The sequence below is a fragment of the Panulirus ornatus genome, chromosome 8 (genome assembly GCF_036320965.1).
Source record: "Panulirus ornatus isolate Po-2019 chromosome 8, ASM3632096v1, whole genome shotgun sequence".
Classification (NCBI taxonomy): Eukaryota; Metazoa; Arthropoda; class Malacostraca; order Decapoda; family Palinuridae; genus Panulirus; species Panulirus ornatus.
The window spans coordinates 11,141,359-11,165,696 of record NC_092231.1 but is presented as its reverse complement, the minus strand read 5'-3'; the positions used below and the strand labels follow the sequence as shown (position 1 = coordinate 11,165,696).

The 24,338-nt window shown below is 44.5% G+C and overlaps 1 protein-coding gene across 1 annotated transcript in view; it reads right to left on the bottom strand.

Annotated features, from left to right (window-relative positions):
• Window positions 1-24,338, bottom strand: part of LOC139749833 (cell adhesion molecule 2-like) — a 165,268-nt gene that overhangs the window by 3,988 nt on the left and 136,942 nt on the right. The window contains exons 2-5 of the mRNA XM_071664131.1: window positions 10,841-11,043; window positions 6,982-7,117; window positions 4,751-4,884; window positions 3,359-3,581 (exon numbers count right to left, since the gene is read on the bottom strand). Of these exons, the coding sequence (XP_071520232.1) occupies window positions 3,359-3,581; window positions 4,751-4,884; window positions 6,982-7,117; window positions 10,841-11,043 (696 nt within the window). The remainder of the gene's footprint in view (window positions 1-3,358; window positions 3,582-4,750; window positions 4,885-6,981; window positions 7,118-10,840; window positions 11,044-24,338) is intronic.

Genomic DNA, 24,338 nt, shown 5'->3' with positions numbered 1-24,338 from the left:
AAGTTGTAGTAGTAGTAGTAGTAGTAGTAGTATTAATAGTAGTAGTAATAGTAGTAGCAACAGTAGTAGTACTAGTAGTAGAAGTTGTAGTAGTAGTAGTTGTTGTAGTAGTAATAGTAATAGTATTTCATTATTATTATTATTGTTAGTATCATTATTATTATTGTGGATCAGGAACTGTGGTTTCGATGCATTACACATGACCGCTAGATAATAGATGTGAAGGGATGTGGCCATTTCTTCGTCTGTTCCCGGGGTCTGCTTCGTTAGCGCGGGAAACGGGGAATAAATATGATTGATAACATAATTATCGATATCTCTATCATACTTATAATTCATCATTATTATCATTATTATTATTATTATTATCATTTTCATTATTATCATTATTGTCATTATTAGTAGTAGTAGTTGTAGCAGTAGTTGTAGTATTATTATGTACAACTTACGTATGTCTACGAGTTGGTTTAACGAAAAGAGATTAAAAAGATATATATCCAGAGCTTAGATCGTCTCTCTCCCCCGTAAGGTGAAGTTAACCCAGGTGTCGAACCAAATGATATTTGCCGATACTTGCGCCTACATCGCTTTCCTCTACCTAATGCACGAAGGTCACCAGAAGCGTCGCCCTGATTGGTAGAGGGAGGCGTTAATGTCACTTTGTCAAAAACCTAGGGGAGAGAGAGAGAGAGAGAGAGAGAGAGAGAGAGAGAGAGAGAGAGAGAGAGAGAGGGAGAGAGAGAGAGAGAGAGAGAGAGGGAGAGAGAGGGATGAGAGCGCACAGACCCAATGTATCTGACCTTTTCATTTATTCCGGTGTCCTTGAATCGCCAGGCTAATGATACAAAGAGGCGGAGGGTTCCGGGGGGGCGTGTTCAGCTGTGGTGTCCAGCAAAAGAAAGAATTTCCCAACTGCACATTACAAAAGGATCCTTAGATATATATATATATATATATATATATATATATATATATATATATACTCAAATTTGTATATAATCCTTTTTTTTCTATTTCGTTGGAGGCTGCTGACTGGGCAATTATATATTTGCCACCAGCGATTTGAATAGCAAATGATTCATAGTTCCGACGTCACGTACGCAGCTGCAGGTTAATTATTCCCCGCAGACCCAGACAGCGGTGGTCTTGTCTGTGTCACCAGAAGATGGCCTCGCCGACAGACTGCTCATCAAAGGTTTCGTGTCTCCTTTTTTGTGTGAGGTAAGGCTTTCGCCACAGAACCCAGGCTAACAAAATGTGAGTATTGCTGTCGCTGTGAGGCCAACAGAATGTGAGTATTGCTGGCGCTGTGAGGCCAACAGAATGTGAGTATTGCTGGCGCTGTGAGGCCAACAGAATGTGAGTATTGCTGGCGCTGTGAGGCCAGCAGAATGTGAGTATTGCTGGCGCTGTGAGGCCAAGAGAATGTGAGTATTGCTGTCGCTGTGAGGCCACCCGAACGTGAGTTTTGCTGCCGCTGTGAGGCCAACAGAATGTGACTATTGCCGTCGCTGTGAGTCCAACAGAATGTGAGTGCTGCCGTCGCTGTGAGGCCGACAGAATGTGAGTAGCATTCCTGAGGAGACAGCCATACCCACCCACCGAAATGATAATCTTTCAGTACGTGCCACAGAAACTTTATTATTCGTAGCTCGTAAAGCGATGCAGTTATCTTAGCCATGATAGGAAGTGGTTGATGAGGGAGATGTAGGTTAGATGATGTTAGTGAGAGATACGAGATATTGTTATCTGTGAACACATCTGGTTGTCATCATAGATGCAGAAATTAATGATTGAATTGATTAATGAATTTATATACAGCCGTTACCAAGTATGTACTTACGTGTATATGTATATATATATATATATATATATATATATATATATATATATATATATATATATATATATATATATACATATATATATATATCAGTAACTCAGTTGACGTTTATATTTGTATATATTTGCGCCATGAGTATTAACACAGAAAACAACAAAAGCATAAAGATACATAGAAGACTGAAAATGTGTATTTTCATATCAGATATCTTAGGTTCACGCACAGATGGGTCGGTCAAATGCGAATCCCACTACCTGTTCCTCCAGAGGGAAAACAAATGAAAACCTGTGGAATTCTGTCTGGCACTCATCAGCTTCTGACAGACCCAGGGAATCGCGCCTTATCCATTATTCACAGGTTTTCTCAAACCTGATTTCTTGGACTGGCATCTGGCGCGGCGACCTGGAGACCTCACTGCATCCTGTTATTAAGACCCCACGAACGAGTAATTAGGCGAATTTGAGGTATCCCTCTTTGCCCATAACACACTGCCCATTTTCACGAAATTTAGTCGTCGTTTACGAAACCAATTGTGCGGTTATATTTGCCTTTATCTCTAAGTTCAAGATCATAATAGACTTGCTGGAATACCTGAGATAACCAGTGGAAATAGTTGGTCATATTTGGGCTACCAGAGCTGTTGCAGCACCCGGTGCACCGGACGTGAAAAGCTCTCAGTCATAGAGCTCCATCACATATCAGGTCCTTTGGTCTTGGTTCTTTTTCCCTACTAACCTCAAGAATACCAGCTCGACCCTGAACTTCAAAACTTTCATTGTTAAGAGACGCCTCCTTCACCTTAGCTCGAATATCGTCTACCACTGTGTAAAAGTCACAGTGTCATTGTTATACACCCACTAGCAAAACACTGGCACCCTCGTGAGCTGGTGTTAATCATCAAGACGTTCTTGTCATTCATGATTTATGATAGATAAAAAGCAGTTCGTGTCGGATAACTCTGGCTGTATCACAGAATTACAGTAACGCGGAATATCCCTAACTAGTCTTCTTAAGTTTCCTTTGAGATCCCTTAGAATAAGAGAGTTATCAGTAACAGTGGTAAGGTATAAACGAAAACCGAATCATAAAGTTTGCAAAAGGAATGCAAACAGAAACAGACCGCCGGATCCATTCGAATCTTTTGGTGATGGTAGGGAAGGCTATTCGTTTATACATTAGTTTTACGTATAAATTTCCACTTGAAAATAAAGATACCCAGAATTCCAAAGGTCCTCATTAGAATCCAGTGACTCCAAAGGCTTGTATTGCATATTCATATTGCATATTCAGTGACAGTGGTAGTAGTTGTGGTACTAGTAATAGTAGTGGTAGCAGTAGTGGTAATAACATTTGTAATTAGTAGCAGTGGTGGTGGTAGTAGTAGTAGTAATGGTACATGCAAGATGCCGTCAGCCCTGCAGAGACGCAGGTCGCCCCATTTCCTTGCGTGTGTTTGATCTGATCAGGACCCAACATAAGGGTACGTAAGATAGGATAGGAAGGAGAAGTGCTCACCGCTTGGGTCCTGGCCTAGGCTGAGGGGATCTGGGGGCGCCACCACCCCCTCATGGAGTACCTCCTCCTCGTACAGACGGTGGATGACAGCGGAGCAGCGCAGGGTGACGCGACCGTTGGGGAAGTGCCATTCCCGCGCCCTGAACTGTAGCCCCAGACGCGATGCCACGCGACCTTCGCTGTCAGGCACGTCGTTGTACTCCACCAGGAAGTCCTGCGTCGCCTGTCTCAACAGACAATAGAGAGAGAGAGAGGAAAGAGGGAGGGAACGAATTAGATGAGCCTGATGTAGAAGAGAAATGGTCAGGGTGGATAGCGGTTCTTCGATCGTGTTCATGGTTCACAGTCTAATGTTTGTCTCACATTTTGCATGCTTTGGTGGTGTTGGTCCTTTTGCCAGCCACTAAGGACATCTGTTATCACAAGGGATATTTCATGTGTTGGGAGGGGAATATGAAAGTCTCTTGTTGTATAGCATGTTGGTAGTTCTTATGGCAAAGGTTGAAGTGGACATTGCAATACCTGAATATCATTTTTTGACTTGACGATAAAGTGTTCATCACATTACAAGAGAGAAATATTTGATATATCTTGAGGTCTCGATCCACCAGATGTAAGACAACCTGTGGCAGGCGTGTGACACACTACTGTGGTGTCCGGATGACACAAGGATGAAGGTAAACTTTAATGTTTGCTGTGGATCTGAGACGAGCAAGAGGCATTCATATCTATCCCTTGTGGTGACGAAAGCACCGAATGAATGAATGAATGTTGCTGCTTTGAAACATGGCCTGCTCTTTATAGTTCATCTGTTAAACTGTGTTCTCGGCTGTTCAGAACTAAGTTCTCATGCTTCTGAAAGCCAGCGAGTCAATGTTTAAGGTTCAGTTTTAAAAGTATGACACAGGGTGTTCAAAGTTTCTGTTTAGAAAGAAAACTATTGCAATGAATGACTCAAATTGTTTAGGTTTTTAGTGAGAAGGTCGTTAAATCAACTTGAAAGCTTAAACAAAATGCAGAAAAAAATCGTCTCTAGTTTTCCTAAAAAATTCATAGCATATTTCAAAAGACTATTTACGAACATAAGAAGCGTAAAAACTACAAGCACAAAAGGTTTGTTTCGACCATTAGAAAAATAACCTGAAAAAAAGTATATAAACACAAATTCTGTCACACATTTATACGTGTAGTTAAAAATTTGAATAAAATTATGAAAAATAATGACAACTAGATGCTTCCAAATCCTAAAATTTTGAAAAAAAAAGTAAGATTCTTTTTTCTAATGTGTTAAAAAGAAAAAAATTGGGGGTGTTGGGAGGTGAGGGTGGGGAGGTGGTAGGGTAGGGTTTAGAAACAGATGTTGTGTGGAGTCGGCTGCTGGTGGTGCTGTACCTGTTGGTCGTTGATGTACCAGGTGAGGGTGGCTGCAGGGATGGACTTGGGTGCCAGGCAGGTGAGGTTCACCACCTCCCCCGGCCGGTACTGTGGCTGTCCTCCCACCACCACAGGGTTCCCGTCCGGCAACTCTGTAGGGCCAACAACACAAGACGAGGTTAGGCAAATCTTTTTTTTTCCTTTTTTCTTCAGACAGTCTTGCGTTCACTCCACACCCCCTCCAAGACTGGGTCAGCGAGGTGAGTGAGTCACAAGGTGGTGAAATGGACTAAAGGTTTAGGCATGAGGTAAAGCTGAGTTAGCAGTTTTGTAGGTACGCAGAGTATGGGTTGGCTATGTTGGGTCGCCCCAGGGCAGGCTTATCAGTGTTAGGTCACCCCTGGGATGGTTAGCTATGTTAGGTCACCCCAAGGCAGGGCTCTAGCAGTGTTGGGGTCACCCTAAGTCAGGTCTAGATATTGTTGGTTCACCCTCAAGCCAAGGGTTAGCAGTGTCGGGTCAAGTCACTACAAAGCAAGGTTAGAAATGTCATTGTATAACAAGAATGTGATAAGTGTGTGTGGTCATCAAATGACACGGGTAGCCGTACGAAGTCAAAACACGTTTGTGAAATGTTAGGTCATCGTATGACAAGGTTCATAGCGTGAAGTCCTCTCATACCACGATTATCAGGTCACCATATGGTAATATTGGTGATATAGAACCACTAAGACGTAAGGTCAACAGTACCGTGTCACCACAAAATGGATTACAGGGGAAATACAACATTTGCCAGGGGTGACATACCTCTGGGTCCTTTCGAAGGGAGATCGAGAGTAACAGAGAGTAGAAAAGATGCGATGCCTGTCGACCTTACGGTAATGAAAACAATGTTAGGTCACTATAGGTTTAGGTTAGAAGGGTCTTATCACCATGGGGTATTTTTATCAGTTGGTCGGGTCACGGGATGTTAAAGGCCAGCCTCGGGAAAACCACCAGATAAGGTGAGATAAGAGAACTGACCTTATCACAAGTTAAAGTTAGCGAAAATAGGGTCGGGGGTCACCGTAAAACAGCTACAAAAAGGTCAAGTGTTGGGTCACGGACACACATAGTCAGATGAAATCGTGTTCAGTAATGACGCCCTTACCACCACTACCACCATCACCTCCACTCTCTCAGGTCATCATGACACAAACGCATCGCTTGGCCTCTCGGTTGTGAGCTGCCGAGGGGAAATTTGACTCGTTACACACAAAAGCTTTGTCATGTCATGCAAAACACGACGCTGTTATTTGAATTGTTTTCCTAGAGATATCTAACCTACGTGAGATTTTTAATTAAAAACCCTCGTAAACCAATGTACGACAATTATCTCCAAGCTGTAGGGAAAGTGAAAGTTTTGTTTTTGTTTGAGTTAAAAAAAAAAAAAAGGAATAACTTCTGGTTGGTAGAGATGTTCATGACGTGGGTTGATCCCCGTGGGGAAATATGCACATCAGAGACAGCAAGAGGTTGAAGATTCTGCTAGACCATCCTGGGGAAAAGTTTACTCTGTCGAACAATCCGCCAAAAATCGTCAAACTGACTTTGGGAGGATTTTGAGGGCAACTGTTGCACGACGTCTCGTAAAGAGAAAGAAAAAGGGAATATTTCTTTTTTTTTCCTATTAGAGTTTTTGGTCTGTTCTGTGTACTTGGATTTCAAACTGTTCACTCTGGACCATCATTATGGACAATTCTGTACCATCGTTGTGAACAAAGGTAGCTATCTTCGTTGTTGGTACAAAGCTAAGGAATGATATGGTCACTGTATCTCTGAGCTACAGTTGCTTGTGTACTTTTAGCTAGGGGTCATCCAGGTCTGAGGCGATGAGGGAGACTCTCACTTACACCCACTGAGGACGGTACAATCCCGCCCTTAAACTCCCACCCACTCCCACTTAGGACGCTACACTCCCATCCTCCCACAGACACTGCAAGTTCTTCCTCTTCCCCCCCGCCCTTCTAACCCCCCTCTCCCTCCTACACCTTCATACGCACACGACTGACCTGCCATAGCCTGTGAGAGTGGCAGAAGACGCAGGATGACCCACCATGGACTGGGAAGGGTGGCAGAGGATGACCCGCCATAGACTGTGAGGGTGGCAGAGGACGCAGGAGGACCTACCATAGACTGTGAGGGTGGCAGAGGACGCAGGAGGACCTACCATAGACTGTGAGGGTGGCAGAGGACGCAGGAGGACCTACCATAGACTGTGAGGGTGGCAGAGCGAACGAGAGTTTTGAAGAGCGGCGCCTCCGTCAGCACCTCGCACTTGTAGCGACCGGCGGTGTTTATATTGACCCCCTTCAGCGCCACCTGCTGCGCGTTGCTCCTGTCTGCCTGAGGAGAGAGAGGGGGAGAGAGAAAGAGAAGAAGAGGACTCAGTTGGTTGTATGACGGTGGCTTACGGGCAGTGTCTGTGGTCAGATCTGTCTGTCTGTACTGAGTGGGGAGTCTTCTTAGCGTGGCTGAGCTTAAAATACAATGAATTTATCCAGACTTAACGTAAATAACATTAATGGAGAATTTAGGAACTTAAAGTGAGGGACTTTATTATTCTCGTGCGAATCTTCTGCACTGATTTATAATGTAAGCTAGTCAGGATAATGTGGTATGTGTTGTGTTTGCGTGTACAGTGTTTGGGTATTGTCTGTTATAGTCTGTGTGACGTTAGCTATTATGAGGGTAAAGAGAGTACAACTCATATTTGTGAAGAGAGTAAATGTTTTTTTTTTTTTTTGTACCATTATTTGTTAGAATTTAGAAACTGGTTGAAGCAGGCAAGGGACTCACTATCTTAGAGTGAGACCTCTTGGAAATACGTTCTCCTCCGGAAATATTATTCTCGACCGCCTACCCAGAGGAGAGGAGGAAGACCTTTATATAAGCTTCTCAAAGAATAGCCTACGTGTTAAAAGATCCGACACGAGTCTTCGAGGCTTTGAAGGACACATAAAAGTCTTTCCTCTCCTCCTGGATATGAAAATTCTGAATATCATTTGTAAGGTATTAGTGCAAGTTGCTTCGTGAAAACAAAAAAGAAATGGTTTATTTGTGACTGGTGTCTCTTGAGATCTCCATTGTTACCAGTTAGATAAATCTGCTTTGAAATGGGTTTCAAAATGTTTTTGTTTTTCGTTTGCAGCATTCATACCGCATCACGCTTCCCTCCAAACGACGTATTCTTAGTATTAATCCTCACAAAGAAATAGCACCTCCAGGATAACGAAATGAAACGACGACACTAACCACCACTTGCCTGCTTTTAACTACAACGTAAGTATATGCAATAGGCTCGCGGAGCAACGTAGTCAAAACACACCATCCCGGCAATCGAGGGGCTGTCGGCGGCGAACCCAAACTGCGATATACACACACACACACACACACACACACAACAAGCGATGCAGAGCAACGTAGTCAAAATAAAGCAACTCCCGCTATCGCAGCTGTACTCTCAAAACCACACTGTGTACAGGAAATTAATTCACAAAGTAACACAATCAAAGCACAGCGCTCCGGTCATTACAACGATGGACTCGACCCACACACAAAGCGCCAATTAAAAACCCACAACACTTGGTGCTGAAGCAGCTTACTGAAAACACAGTGGTGGTGCAGTGCTCAGTGTTGTGGCCTGCCGATCTAAAGCGCCCGGGTTCGGCACCTGGACTTGGAGTTGGGGGTGACCTTTACGTAAACTGAGATGTGTCTGTATATATGTATATATATATATATATATGGTTAGAAGACGAGTGACCAAGATTATAAACTCTCTCAGTAATAATCACGCAGTAGTGCACTCACACTCTTAAGACAGATTAATAACGTGTAGTCAAACGTACAGAGCGACTCGGGAAGACCCTGAATATATTCATTAGTTCCCAGAATCACTTCGAAACTGTTCCATCACGACTGACATGTGTCTCGGATCCTATCACCTGGATCTTCAGCTTTTGCCTCTCTCTCTCTCTCTCTCTCTCTCTCTCTCTCTCTCTCTCTCTCTCTCTCTCTCTCTCTCTCTCTCTCTCTAGTTCAGGGAAGCTAGGCTCAATCATGGAGAGGGAAGGGATATGTCTTATATACCATGAGGGAACTGCGCGTTCGTTCTTTTTTTCTCTCTCTCTAGTGTAGTCGTTGATGTAGCTATACGACGCAGTCCGTATCTTTCATATGCGACGCGAGGAGGAGGAGGCGGAGGTGGAGGAGGAGGGAAACACACCCACCTTCGTTGAGATAGAGAAATGAGACGTAGAAATACTGAGATTTCAACGAACCTGGCTGGAGTGAGTCTGTCTCTCTTTCTCACACACACACACACACACACACACACACACACACACACACACACACACACACACACACATACAGCTTCCACCCAAAAGGGAAATGAAGTTCACTTGCTGGGGAAGTGTGAGGCTTACTCGCTGGTGGGGGATTAGATTCAAGAGATAGTAGTACGCGAGATAGTGACTACGAAAGTAAGATTCACTCGTTAGGGAAAATGATAAAGATTCAGTTGCTTGGAGATGGTGAGATTCATCACTTGCTAGGGATAGTGAAGCTCTCTCAGCAGCTGCTAGGGAAGTATGTGGAAGTGCTAGGGAAGTGACGCTCACTCGGAAGTACAATGAGATTCAGTTGAGGGAGAAATGAGACTTCGTTGTCAGGGAAACGAGCCTCACTTGTTAAAGAAGTCATTGCTTGCACACACACACACAAACACACACACACACACACACACACACACACACACACACACACACACAGTGAGTATGACCACAGACATACCAAAACAAACGCACAGTGAGCGCGGCTTCTGTGAGAGAGTGACCTCCTGTCCAAATAATAGTAAAGGAAGGAGGAGTGGCTTCATTATTCCAGGACTAGTGGAAATCGTTTGGCACTCTACTACATACGAGAAGGCTAAGAAGAAAAGAGAAGAAAAGCTAAATCTTGAAACAAAAGTCAGAGAGGAGATGACTTCTATGGATAGAAAAGAACATTCCCTTAGGGAAAAAGGGAACAAAGGACGTTTGTCACAGTTATCTTCTCTGAATGGATTAGGGTCCCTAGTGGCGTGCAGCAGGTCTCGCTCCTAGGACCACTGTTCTTCTTGATCCTTGTGAATGACTCACGGAGGCTGTACTCATCCCTGAATATGTTTGCAGAGGATGCCAAGGTTATGAGAGACGTAAGGAATGATGAGGATTGCATCAACTTACAAGGGAACTTAGACAAAACTGCACAGATCACTAGATGCCATGTTGTTGATATTCCACCCGAGTAAATGCAAGGTAATAAAGACGGGGATACAGTAAAGATGGCCTGGATATGAATACTTCCTAGTACAAATCAAACTGCAGGAGTCTCTATGTGAAAGGCACTCCAGAGTAGATATAATCCTTAATCTATCGTCTGAGTTAAACCTCAGGAGGACTGTAAAGGAGAAAACAGACTGTTCTCAATGATTAGGACTGCTTATAAGTACATGGTTTAAGGAAACGTTCATCCAATTACTCACACTATACATTAAGCCATAATTAGAACGTGCTTTATAATTTTGATGATCGCTTCTTCGAGAAACATGATGGAATGATGAAGAAGGTCGACGGAGGACAACAGAAGTGGTAAAAGCATCAAGAGCGCTGAGGTAGAACGAGGAGAGGTTGAAGACCATAGATTGCCACCATAGAAGGATAAAAGAGTAAGGGGTGACTTGATCACAACCTTTTATCATTAAACACATCTTCGAAAGACGAAATGATAGAGCAACCAAACACCAGAACAAGAGGCGAAGCAAAAAAAGAAAAAAAGCGAATCTAATCAAAAGAGGAAAAGAAATAATTCAGTAGTGGACGAATGAAATAAAACAAATGATACAATGCTCAGTGTTGATATAATTCATTTTGAAAAGCAGAATGAGTTCAAGAGATTATTAACCCTTCCTCCCTTACACACACACACACACACACACACACACACACACCCACCCACCCACACACACGAGTGTGAAGCGCCCCCTCTCCCGTATTGTACAGACATAATATCGTCAGCACTCACATCTACGGTGATCCCAGGGAAGGGGAAATGTTGCTGGGGCGGGCGGTCGGCGGGCACGAAGCGGTAGAACTCCCTGCCCGCCTTGTACCACTTGACGGAGTAGAGGCGGTCGTCGGCCAGGTCGAACTGGCAGGTGAGCATGACTTCGCCACCCCTGGTGGCCCACGCCGGCACGTTGAAGCGAACCCACTTCAGCGCCGCCCCTGCCGAGGCAAAACACCTGTGTATTAGACACGATAGAAATACATGTGTTAAGAACAGGGCCATTGGCTTACCTGTGGGACCCCTCCTCAGGAGCGAATCAGTCAAGGGTTTACATAGAAAGGACAGATAACAAGGGAGGGGGAGGCCTTGATAGGCCAATGACGAGGTTGTCTGTCTGTTATGATCTTAGTGGTAGCGGAGATGGGACAGCGAAGCAGAGGGGTTGCTATGGACGAGAGAGAGAGAGAGAGAGAGAGAGAGAGAGAGAGAGAGAGAGAGAGAGAGAGAGAGAGAGAGAGACAGACAGACAGACAGACAGACAGACAGACAGAGAGAAATTGAAGGACAAGTTGAGCATTCATTCATGAAAATGCCTTCCACCTCAGTCTTCCCTTCTTTCTTTCGCTTCAACTGTATTTCATTTCCATCCATCTAGTTTAGTGTTTACTGTACTGTTTACAGAGATAATTTTGGAGAGAAAGTTTTTTAATGATTTAACTAATTAGTGTTGACCAGCCAGCGGGCAGTCTTACAGCCAGCTGTCATTCTTCACCAAACTTTTTTTTGGGGGGAGGACAAGGGAAGAAGTAGACATTCTCCCATATCGTTACGTTGCCACAAGTCACACAGTATATCACTTGTCCTTTCGTGATTCCGGTCTTATAGCGTCTCCGAATCAGCGTAGCATCTATGATCTCCAATCACGAATGACAAAACCGAACGCTGAAAAGGAGAATTCAGTAACTGACTATTTTGCTCATACCTCCGATTAATTATCAGTTCCAATTCTTTATCCTCTACGCGTGGACAAAGAGGGAGGAGGATGAGTGTGACTCACGACGCTATACCAGGCTCTTAGCTTATTCTCTGGATGTTCTCTCTTCCTTCCCTTCATCTGTAACAAGTCCAGACTTTTGCCGGTGATGCATCCGGAGATGGAGGAGAGTGCGTTGCTCCTTGAAGGAAGAGGGATTGGATTGTCAGCTGGGGAGGAGGAAAAACTGGCCTGCGTTACTGCTCGAGGGAAGAGGATAGATTATGTCGATGAATATAAGGTTATACGCGGCAGCAAAGCTGAACTGGAGAAACTCAAGACCCCCGGATGGTCGAGAGACAAACGTGTGTTACATGTACGGCAGGTGTACAGCTGAGTTAGACACACAGGCTGCCTCAGAAGCAGTTGTACAGCTGAGGTAGACACACAGGCTGCCCGAGGAGCAGTTGTACAGCTGAGGTAGACATACAGGCTGCCTCAGAAGCAGTAGTACAGCTGAGGTAGACACATACAGACTGCCTCAGAAGCAGTTGTACAGCTGAGGTAGACACACAGGCTGCCTCAGAAGCAGTTGTACAGCTGAGATAGACACACAGGCTGCCTCATAAGCAGTTGTACAGCTGAGGTAGACACACAGGCTGCCTCAGAAGCAGTTGTACAGCTGAGGTAGACACACAGGCTGCCTCATAAGCAGTTGTACAGCTGAGGTAGACATACAGGCTGCCTCAGAAGCAGTTGTACAGCTGAGGTAGATACACAGGCTGCCTCAGAAGCAGTTGTACAGCTGAGGTAGACATACAGGCTGCCTCAGAAGCAGTTGTACAGCTGAGGTAGATACACAGGCTGCCTCAGAAGCAGTTGTACAGCTGAGGTAGACATACAGGCTGCCTCAGAAGCAGTTGTACAGATGAGATAGACAAACAGGCTGCCTCAGAAGCAGTTGTACAGATGAGGTGGACACACAGGCTGCCTGAGGAGCAGTTGTGCAGCTGAGATAGACATACAAGCTGCCTCAAAAACAGTTGTACAGCTGAGGTAGACATACAGGCTGCCTCAGGAGCAGGTTTACAATGAGATACACACACAGGCTGCCTTACGAGCAAGTGTTTCAGGAGCAGATGCACAGCTGAGGATGACACACCGGCTGCCCTACAAGCAGGTGTACAGCTGAGGATGGCACACTGGCTACCCTACAAGCAGGTGTACAGCTGAGGTAGACCCATTCTCTATCCCAGACGCAGGTGAACAGATGAGTTGCTCACACAGGTTACCCACCTGAACCTCATCTCATCTGCTGCTCAGATGGGACGCGTAGATAAGACTATAGCCTCAGCTGAGTATTATCTCGAGGCTTTTGAAGCAGTGGCACGTTTGTGTGTCTGTTGCTGCATATGATGGCTGTCAAGAGGGAAAAGTCACTCAGCCAGAATCGGTAGCACAAGTCACTCATGCATCGCCTGTTCTCTTCCTGGAACCTGAAAGATGTGGACAGAAAACTGTGTATGACAACCTGCAGGTCTTCGTGATATATTGAATTGAATGTATTGTTGTCTGAAGGCACTGATTGATTTCAGATTGATATTCTTTTCATTTTTTGTCGTAAAGGGATGATTGTTTTCTTGCCCGTTTTCCTACAAGGTGTGTGGGACAGATCATGATATTGATGGTTTATGCACCATCAGTGATGCCATGTTCGTGTTGCAAGGAGTCCAAGGTTGGTGAGTTGAAGTCTGCAACATTGAATTTATTCTCGGAAGAACAGAGCATAACAGAGTCTGTCTGACGAGTGTTTTCTAACATTTGATGACCTTGTTGATTAGGTTTCCAGCTTGACTGTGTAAGTCATCGCGTTTCCTCATCTCGATCCTTCTCCGTCAAGGTACAGGAGGAGACATTAGTGGTATTATAATCATCATCATCGCCACATTAATGGTATTATGACCATCATCATCGTCTCAGGAATAACCATTCTTTGTTGCCTCGTTGCTTTAAACATCTGCTGTCTGTGGATGCCACTCTCGGAGCATCTGATCCTGTTGTTACATTATTCACTTGTCGCTGAATCAAGTATCGAAGCTTCAGTCGTACAGTTGAGAGATTCGTAGAGGCAGTCAGTCACCTCCTCCCTCAACACAGGCGAAGTAAAAGGTCTCGGTTATTGTAGAGCATAACCATCATGCCTAGTAGAAGTACTCTTGATGTACTTCTGTTTAAGGCCAAGGCTCCGCTCACGGAAAGATGACCCGTTAAGATCAAGCCTCGGATTGAAAAGAAAATGCAAGAGACAAAGAAGAGGTTGAAAAACAAAGAAGCGTATGAAATGGATAAGAGCGGATGTGACAAATATGTATGAAGATAAGAGGGAAAGATGAAGATGAGGATACATATACAGTATATGTCAGGAGAGGGAATAAGACTTAGCCCGCCTCGCTAAGCTTGAGCGATTAGCTTGAGCGAGACTGGAAGTAAGATCAGCGACCATGACAGTGGGTCTGAAACGGTTCCACGCACCACTTCAACACTCGTAGGTCAGGACGGGTAAAACTTTTATGTTTCCTTCACTTATTCTAAGTCTTCAGTCGCCATAGTCACTCTTGCCTGTCATCATTTTCTTAATCTATATGATAGACTTAAGAGTTTAGCCAGTGTTAATCATTCCGAGATGAATTTAATCGACTTCACAGCCTCATTAATCATATGTTACAGGACCCAAACAAAGACAACTTAAATATGTCTAGATATAACACAATGATAACTCGATTCCTTTGAACAAGTAATTATAGACACTGCATCTGTACATTTATATAGAATAGAATCGCTATTAGGGAGTTGAGAACATTACCCTAAAGCTTGTAATCCACAAAATATGTTAACCAGAATCTCTTAATGGCCATTAATCACTCTTGACCACATTCCACTTCCGGAAGAACTCTTGCGTTATTCAAGAGTTAACGTGTAAGGGAGGAGTTGCTAGACTCCTAAGTACCATAAATATGTAAGAGTCATTCGTTACTCTCCTCGACTGGCCGTCTAGACGTAACACCATGTAAGAACTCCTCCAGAAGTGTATGGTCTTCCCTAACGCAACTCGTGCCAAAGCTCGTTAATACGAGATCAGGTTTAACAGACCCTTGAAACACTAAGGAAAATATATGTTGGATTATAAGAAAGAGACGCCAAGCCTTCTCCCCACATTACAGAAATAATTTTTATTCGAGAAACGAAACAAACAATTAAGTTGTGAATGTTGGAAACTGTTGTATACTCCGTTTTCTCCAGCATCCGATCCTAAGTGAATTTCAAAGGACTAACACAATCACGTAGATTACGGGTGCTTTGACGTCCTCTTACCCCAGGATTAATTAACGACTAATATACCCGTCGCTCGTCATTAAACCCATTATACACATGCAACCATACTCATAGAAAACGACTGACATATACACCAACACAAGCCAGCTGACTTTTTAAGGGTACACTTCTTTAATTTTCGTCGGTTAGAATTCCCCTTCCTCGACACCTATTTTTCTTCTCCTTAATTTCTTCCTGGTTGCCTTTGCACACAGGACTCTTTTTTTTTTCTTATCTAAACAGCAAAAATAAACTGTTGTAATGGCTGCTGAGTAGAAGGTTGAAAATCCCCTCGAAGAACTACTGAAAATACTCTCTCTAGAAATCCGGAAGGAAGCAAGGGTTTTAAGAATGCATTTGATATATATATATATATATATATATATATATATATATATATATATATATATATATATATATATATATACCAGGGCATGGAAAGGTCTGTGTGGCATGGTTGTGCCTAGGGAGCTGTGGTTTCGCTACACTGCACATGACAGCGAGAGAATGGATGTGAGTGGATATGGCCTTTCTTCGTCTGTTCCTGGCTCTACCTCGCTAACACAGGAAATGGCGATCAAATGTAGAAGAAAAAAATGAATATCAAACGGTATGTGTGTGTGTGTGTGTGTGTGTGTGTGTGTGTGTGTGTGTGTGTGTGGTCAGAGCTGCAGAGATGCGTTAGCTGTGAGCCAATAGCAAGACAGATCCCTCCTTCCATGAGGGTAGCAGCCTTAGAGAGCCCGCCTTATCAGTGAGTCCAACGGCGGCTCCTCCTGCGGGAGCGTCTGTCTTGGACGTAACTATGATATGATCTCACATCTTAAAGCGCCAAACGTTGACCTGAAGAAAAACTCAAATCTTGCTCTTTTGATACGAGTTTAGAAATGGCAACTTGTCTTCTTTTTTATATACGAGTCACTATGAAGTAGTTCTTCAGTGAGTGTAGCTTAGATTCGGTGAACATGGTTAAGTTTTTATCTCCTCTTGGTTTTCCAGTAGCGCTGACTCGGCTTCCTTACACCACTCGTGCGAAATGTTGAGTTCGATGTAGCGTTTGGACTCGCACGTCTTCCTTTCTGTCAGTGTTGGATGGTATAATTTCACCTTCATGTTGACATGCGTCGCTTCAATGGCTAGACCTTATTCATGAGCGTTGTTTCAGTGCTACCTCCTAGTGTTTGGCTATTGTTTATATTTTTTCTCTCCAATGGCGTCTTCTCTCTTACGTCTCTTGTTTCATTGGCATCATCGTGTTCGTATCTTTTTCCCCCTCCTTTTGCTTTTCCCCAGTGGCACCGTTTCATTAATGTCTTTTCATGTTTTCTTCCTTTTATTGCAGTGGGAGCTGTTGTCCAGGACGGATGGCGTGTGGAAGCGTCAGTGGGGTACGATTGCTGGCGAAGTCGTAGGCGAAGTGTAAGGGGGAGAAGGCGTTAATGTTGTTGATGGCGATGGTGGATGTTGGAGTAGACGGAGGCAGGAGGTTGGTTGTCAAGGGGAGGGCGAGAAGTTCATGAGGTGCGGTTGTTGGGAGAGCGCTGGACGTTGTTGTTAGTACGGTGGCAGGGTTGTAGGGCTGGAGAGTATTGGACATGAGCGTCAGTTGTAATGGTGGAAGCTGTGGATGGCGCGATGTAGGAGTACAAATCTTTCGACCGCAAGGAGGACAAATAGAAGGGTAGGGATATATGAGAGGAAGACAGGGATGAGGAGAGAAGGATGAGGATGTATATGTGTGTGTGTGTGTGGACGATGGTGAGTTGATGATGGAAACGTTGGTGGTGAAGTGTGGGAAGATGGTGTATCAGTATGGTGTAGGTGGCGACGATGTGGAGGAGGAGAAGGAGGAGGAGGAGACTGGTGCACGGAGGTGGTGGGGAACTTCAAACAGCAAGCAGGTCACTGAGTCCTTTCGAGTCTGTTGTTGATAGCAGAGAAAATTAGAAACGTGGATTTCATTTAGGGTGAGGAGCAGAGCAACAGCTACAGGGAAGCAGACAACGTCTGTCCAGGTTTTGATACGATGTATGTCATCATCTGTTCTATTTTCAAATGCGATTATTGTGTTGCTTTCAACTACTTTCATTTTGTGGGGTAGGGGAAGTAGATATTCTCTTACTGAGGAGAAAGTACTTTGTCTCACTCGAAGTAAAACGTTTGCCCACAAGGTTACACACATTACTGCAGGTGAAAATCACCTGATAGTTCGAGACTAACGAAACCATTGATGATTCTGAACACTTGTATAGAATCACCTCTGAACCTTCTCTATTCTAAGCTAACTAATTCAGTGTCGTCTTGATGGCTGGTATGGAATCTGTTTCTTAGTTCGAGAATCATCATCGTATCCCGCCATTACGCTTTATCTGTTCTATTCTCCTGTACATTGATGAGACAGTAAATTGAACATGAACTCACGAAGACAGTGACGAAGTGTTGAACAGTACAGACTAAGAATTGTATCTGAAATAGGAATTCAGATTCCCTACCTATCTGCTTCATCTTCAGAATTCTTTCCCACTTTTTTTTTCACTGCTTCTTTGCACTGTTTCCTGTGCTTGAGGGCTAAGGAGATCATTACACCTATGTCATTATAACTCGTTTCCATTACGTACCTTAGTAAAGTTCAAACTACAGTTTGTCTTCTCGGTTTTATTGTCGAAGTGCAAAACGTTTGTACAGATCAACATTAGATTTTATTTGTCACTTGAGAACTCAGGTTATAAGCCTGTGGCTGTCGACGTACAGTCTCTGTTAAAACTTTACTTTTCACATCACAGGCGCTTGAGGACTGTGATATTTCTGGTGGTGACAGACAAGGGAAAGATGTAAGTGTAAGTGACGATAGTGTACAAGAAGTATGAAAGTGTAAGTGGTGGTGTCATAGGAGGAAAAAAGCTAATAGAAGCTAGGACGAGGTAGCGAGGAAAGATGGGAATTGTAGATGACCCCCGACGCGCAGAGGAGATGCAAGTGTGCAGCAGCTACGGGACGTAATACGTGGCGTTGAAAGGTAAGGTGGTGATGGGGTGTGAAGGATACAAATACAGTCAAGGACACTTTACGATAGGGAGAGAGAGAGAGAGAGAGAGAGAGAGATGCCAGCATGAGAATGGAAGTGTTTAAGAGACAACAGGGGAATGCAGATGTGAATGATATGAACCAGGAGGAAGGTTACAAATGCAGACAGTTCACAATAGGAGATGCAGGTGCGAGATGGTGAGAAATATCCCCTAATTACGCCAGTATCTGGTGCCATCGCCATCCTCACCCACACACACACACACACACACACACACACACACACACACACACACACACACACACCATGTTTTTCCTGTCACTGTGCGCTCACCTCCGTACACATACATGGGAAGTGCGAGGTCGTCATGGCGACTGAGATCGATGCGTCGCTACAGATATGTTTCATGTCGAGGCCACCAACCTGCCATAGGTGCTCTGGCGCCTCCGGCAGGACGCAAAATGATCATACGGCCCACCATGGATGATGATGAAATGGCGATCACACAGCCCACCATGGATCATGAGAGAAAATCCTTGTTATCGTTTCTACTGAATATAATATACCTCTAGTTCTCCCTTATCCCTGGGGTATAGAGGAAGAAAGAACACTACTCACGTATCTCCTGTGTGTGCCCTAGATGGCGCATGAAAGGAGTGGGAGAAGGGTGCCAGAAACTTTCCCACCCCCATAACTGTACTTCTAAAAAAAAGGGGAACAGTAGAAGGAGCCAAGCGAGGAGTGCTCGTCCTTCTTGAAGGCTCAAGCTCGGTTGTCTGAATGTGTGTGGATGTAAACAAGATGAGAAGAGGGGAAAGATAGGTAGTATGTTTAGGAAGAGGAGCCTGGATGTTCTAGCTCTTGAATGAAACGAATATCAAAGAAAAGTGGGGAAAATGGTTAAGGAATGTTTGGGTTTAAGTTTGTGAGCTAGAGCAAAGAAAAGGCGTTGGCACTTGAGCTAAAGGAGTTGTAGGAATGTAAAAACAGTGTCTGAAAGTGAGTTCCTGACTGATAAAGGTGGAAATGAAAGTGGGTTATGAAACTTCGGTGATTGTTATTGCTTTTGATGGTGATAGTTAAAGGAGCGAGGAAGAAAGACTAGTGTTTTAGGAGCTAATATATATATATATATATATATATACAAAAAAAAGTAATCCCAGTGTTACTCAGGACCTTTCTAAAGGCTTCTGCAGCCCAAGGATTCTGCGCTACCTCCTGTACCAGGGAAATGCAGACTCCTTTGGTTCGTGAAATTCTTTCACGACACTGTATTTCCAATGATACAGCCTCGCCAAAGGTGACAATCCGATCGTAGTGTAACCTCGAGCAGGCGGAGTCCAGGAACACACAAATATCTTTATCAGGACACTTTTGTGAGACACTTGCGTGGGAGACCCACACTTCACATTTTACGACGCTCAAACGTTACATCCGATGTCCTTCCTCCCCTGCATCTGTAGCACGCAGCGAGGTAAGTCCCTTTGACCACCCTTGTATGACAACCAGAGAAGACCAGTGAACATTACCGTAAGAAACACCCCCACAGACACCTCGTATGACTCTTTCAAGACTCACTTACGGAAGATTTAATCATCTTTGTAAGAAATACTCACTAAAGTGCCTTATTCATCAGTTATAAGGTAGAAATACCACTGACTAACCTGAAAAGACATCCATGTACGATCCACTAACGGCCCTTGTAAGACATACCCCTCCATGAGGGAGTCGTGGCGGAGGATCCGTCCTCATTACCCAAGGTGCATCCTACTGGCCATCCAATAAGAGACGTCCTCACAGAAGTCCCCCCCGCCGCCCACTACAACACACGAACCTCCAGATCACCAAGCGACACACATACGAAAGCTCTGCTCACCACTTCAAAGAGATGCCCCCGAGAGAGGACACACCTGCAGTTATAGACAACCAGAGGAACTCGACTCACCCTTGTAGCAAAGACCTCACCGTTGGTTTACACTTTGCTATTCACCCCAGACCTAACAGTGTCTCACACGACAACCTGCCTCCCACCACCACCCCAACACCCGCACCTTGTCGAAACCCGGCAAACAGATAACTCCCCTCTCTCCCCCTTCCCCCAAGTCCTTCTCTCGGAGTCTTATACATCCCCTTCACCGACTTGATCCACCCCCTCCAAGCCCTCGAGTTCCCAGCACGTCCGATACCTTCATCATAAACTTCCACTCCGACCCAATATCTTATTACTTCCCCTCAATCCCCTTCGGCGGGTGGGTGTTTACCGTGTCGAACAAGGTACCTAGATTACATTTTTGATTTGTACTCTTTTCCCTTTATCTCAGCAACGCTGGTTTGTCCCAGTATGTTTCTGTGTGTGGTACCGGTTCGTCCTATCATCTACGGATGTGTGGATGGGTTCGTCCTGTCATCTGCAGATCCGTGGATGGCTTCGTACTGTCTCATCCGTGTTAGTATGGGCCATCTTGTCCCATCTATTCGTATACTTATGGACTGGTTCGTCTTATGATCCGTGCATCTGTGGACTAGTTCGTCCTATCATCTGCGTGGCTATGGTACTGGCTCGTCCTCTTCGTGTATCTATAGTAATCACGAATGCTTAAGAGGACGTGGACAACTAACAGAAAGCAATTATGGTTAGTAATGTAGATGCCTTTGACGAGTGAGCAGGTGGCTCTTAGTCATTGTTAAAGGGTGATTTGATCTTCTAAGGCCGTTTAAAGACAAGACCTTAGGAAAAGGGAAACATCCGGTGGTTGCAGCAGACTAAGATGAAGTGCGAGGATGTGTTTGTCAGGTGAGCGAGAGTGTTTTGAGGGAAGGTTGTAGAACCAGAGAGATCACTCGTCCAGGTGAACGTGGTGGACGTGCGGGTGTTGTCGCTCTGGAGGAAAGACTTAGCGCGTTGTTGTCTCTGGGGAGGAGGGAACTGACGTCTTCTTGCCGCTGGGGAGGAAAGAATTAAAGCATTGTTGTCAGTGGGAGGAACGGATGAACGCGACGTTGTCGCTGGTAAGCAGAGAACCGATGTGTTTTTGTTGCTAGGGAGGAAAGAATTAACATGTTGTTGCCGGGGAGGTAAGAATTAACGCGTTGTTGTTGCTGGGGAGGACATAATGAATGCGTTGTTGTTGCTGGGGAGGACATAATCAACGCGTTGTTGTTGCTGGGGAGGACGTAATCAACGCGTTGTTGTCGCTTGGGACAAAAGTGAATTCTCGAATTGAGAGGCATAAGCATGTTGAGTGTACCTGGTAGGTTGTATGGGAGAGTGGAGATTGAGAAGGTGGTGGCATGCACGGAGCAACAGACTGGGGAGGAACAATGGGGCTTTAGGGTCAGAAATGTGGTAGTTATAGATCTGGAGAAAGCGTACGACACGGTTCATATAAGATACCATGTGGGAAGTGTTACGAGTGTATGGTGTGGGAGGAAAGACACTAGAAGCAGAGAGGATTTTCTACTTAGAGAGTAAGGTGTGTTTCGCGATTAGGAAGAGAGGAGGGTGAGTGGTTCAACGTGAAGTTGGGTCTGTAGCAAAGATGGGTGTCTGATGTCACCATGGCTGATTAATCTTTTATGAATGTGGTGGTGAGGGAGGTAGATGCGAAGGACTTGGAGAGCGGAGCTTGGTTTGCGGTCTTTTAAGGTATGTGTGTGTGTGTGTGTGTGTGTGTGTATGTGTATGTGTGTTGGGAGGAGGGGATTTGGTGTGTTAGTCAGCTCCTGTATGCTGATGGCACGGTTTTAGTGGCAGACTCAAATGATAGCCTGCAGAGGCTGGTATCTGAGTCTGGGAGACAGTATGAAAGGGGAAATTTCCGACTTAGTGTCAACAAATTTAAGGATATGAGAGAGTCAAGTTACTTGCATTGTGTGTTTGAATGGGGAGAACCTTGTGGAAGTGGAACGTTTTAGATGCCTGAGAGTGGACGTAGCAGCGGATAGAACCATGGAAGGTGTGAGCTGAGGTAAAGTCCTGGATGCACTGAGGAATGTGTGGCGAAAGAGGTGAGTCTCTGACGGCAAAGATGGATATGTTTGATAGTATAGTAGTCCCGACGGTGATGTATGGATGCAAGGAATGTGCTATAGATCATAAAGTCTGGAAGAGGTTTGATATGCTGACATTGAAATGCACAAGAACAGTATGTGGTTTGAGGGAGGTTGATCGAGAGGTGTGGTAATAAGAAGCGTATGGTTGAGACAGCTGAAGAGGTTGTGCCAAAATGGTTTGGACAAATAGGGAGGATGAGCAACGAGAGGCTGACTAAGATGGTATAAGTGGGAGTGGCGGACATAAGGTCGGGGAAGGGGGAATAAAGGGAAGAGGGGGAAATTGAATTGGAGACGGAAGGATGACGTGAAAAATGCTTTGAGGGATCGGGGTCTCAGCGTGCAGTAGGGTGTGAGGCGCGAACGAGATAGAGCGAATTGGAGCTATTTGATATACAGAAAGCGACGTACTGTCAGTGAACACATGATGCAGTCAGAGTAAACCACGCAGGAAGGTCTGTGGAACATGGTTATGGACAGAGCTAGAGAATGCATGTAAGCAAATAAGGCCAATCTTCTTTTGTTCCTGGCGCTACCCCGTTATGCGGGGAAGCGGCGAGCACGACTACCTCTCTCTCTCTTTCTCTCGGTTCTTTGCGAACGCAGTGGAGCCAATCTAGGTGACGCATGGTGACGAAAGTGCTGTTTAACAACCTTTTATGACAGACTCTCCCTCCTGCTTTCTTTTTTTGACGAGATATCAAGTAAAAAAAAAAAAAAAAAGAAAGGATAAACGATTATTCAGTTATAGCGACGTGCGTGGATAATGTATGGTTATCGACATGCCATCTGTCATTCATAAGACACCATAATTGCGTAAGCCTAGTGGTTTTTTTGGGGGGTGTTCGTAATATTATTGAGGTAATGTGGCGTACGGCAGCAAACACCTGTTGGGAGATGTGGTTGTTTGAGGATGATTTGGTTGGGGGTAATAATACGCAATGTGTCTTAACGATAGAACAAAAGATATTTTTTTTTTTCTTCTTTTTTTAACCTCTTAGCGAGCGCAGAGAAGTTTGGCGTGCGGTTGACTGCCGTCCCATATCGATACGGCATCAATAAACCAATTTTGCCTCCCATTCTTTATACCTCCCTCCTACATACTCGTTCGTGGCCGCGAATAACATATAACCGTTACGTTCTTTGAAAGTATGAAAAAAAAGATCCGAGTCGGTGAATGGGAAACCAATTATCTTATGACTATCATCGAGCATTGGATTCCTTGTCCCTAAAATATATATATATAGATATCGACGTCATTGTACACAGAACAAGTCAGAAAAAAAAGAGGAACTGTAGGAAGGGAAATACAAAAGGATTTTGATTCTTCATTACTGACTTGAACGGGTTTCGACACGGAAGATTGTGAGGTGTCCCGCGCGCTAGATGGATCGATGTTTGGCCGGCGCTGGGTAACAGGCCTCAAGGGAGATGTAAGGCGTTCATTTTTTACAGCGAACAGTTCCTCGACGCTGAATACAGCTGGCTAACTTGTACTGAGACTTTGTAGAGGGGGGTCAACATATATATGTGTATATATATATATATATATATATATATATATATATATATATATATATATATATATATATATACATATATATATGAGTTAGTACGGAGGAGGTTGAATGTGTTGGAAATGAAATGTCAAAGGACATTATGTAGTGTGAGGTGGTTTGATTGACGAGTAATAAAAGGGTAAGAGAGATGTGAGGTAATAAAAAGAGTGTGGTTGTAAGAGCAGAAGAGACTGTGTTGAAATGGTTTGGACACATGGAGAGTATGTGTGAGGAAAGGTTGGCAAAGACGATGTATGTTGTCAGAAGTGGAGGGAATATGGAGAACGGAGAGACTAAACTGGAGATGGAAGAAGGATGGAGTGAAGTAGATTTTAAGTGATCGGGGCCTGAACATACAAGAGGGTGAAAGGCGTGCACAGGTGGGACTTGCTGTAAATGGACTAAACCAGGGCATGTTAGGCGTCCGGGGTAAACCATGGAATGGTCTGGTTGTGGACAAGGAACTGTAATTCTGTGCATAACACATGACAGGTAGAACATGGATGTGGCTTTTCTTCGTCCTCTCCCTGG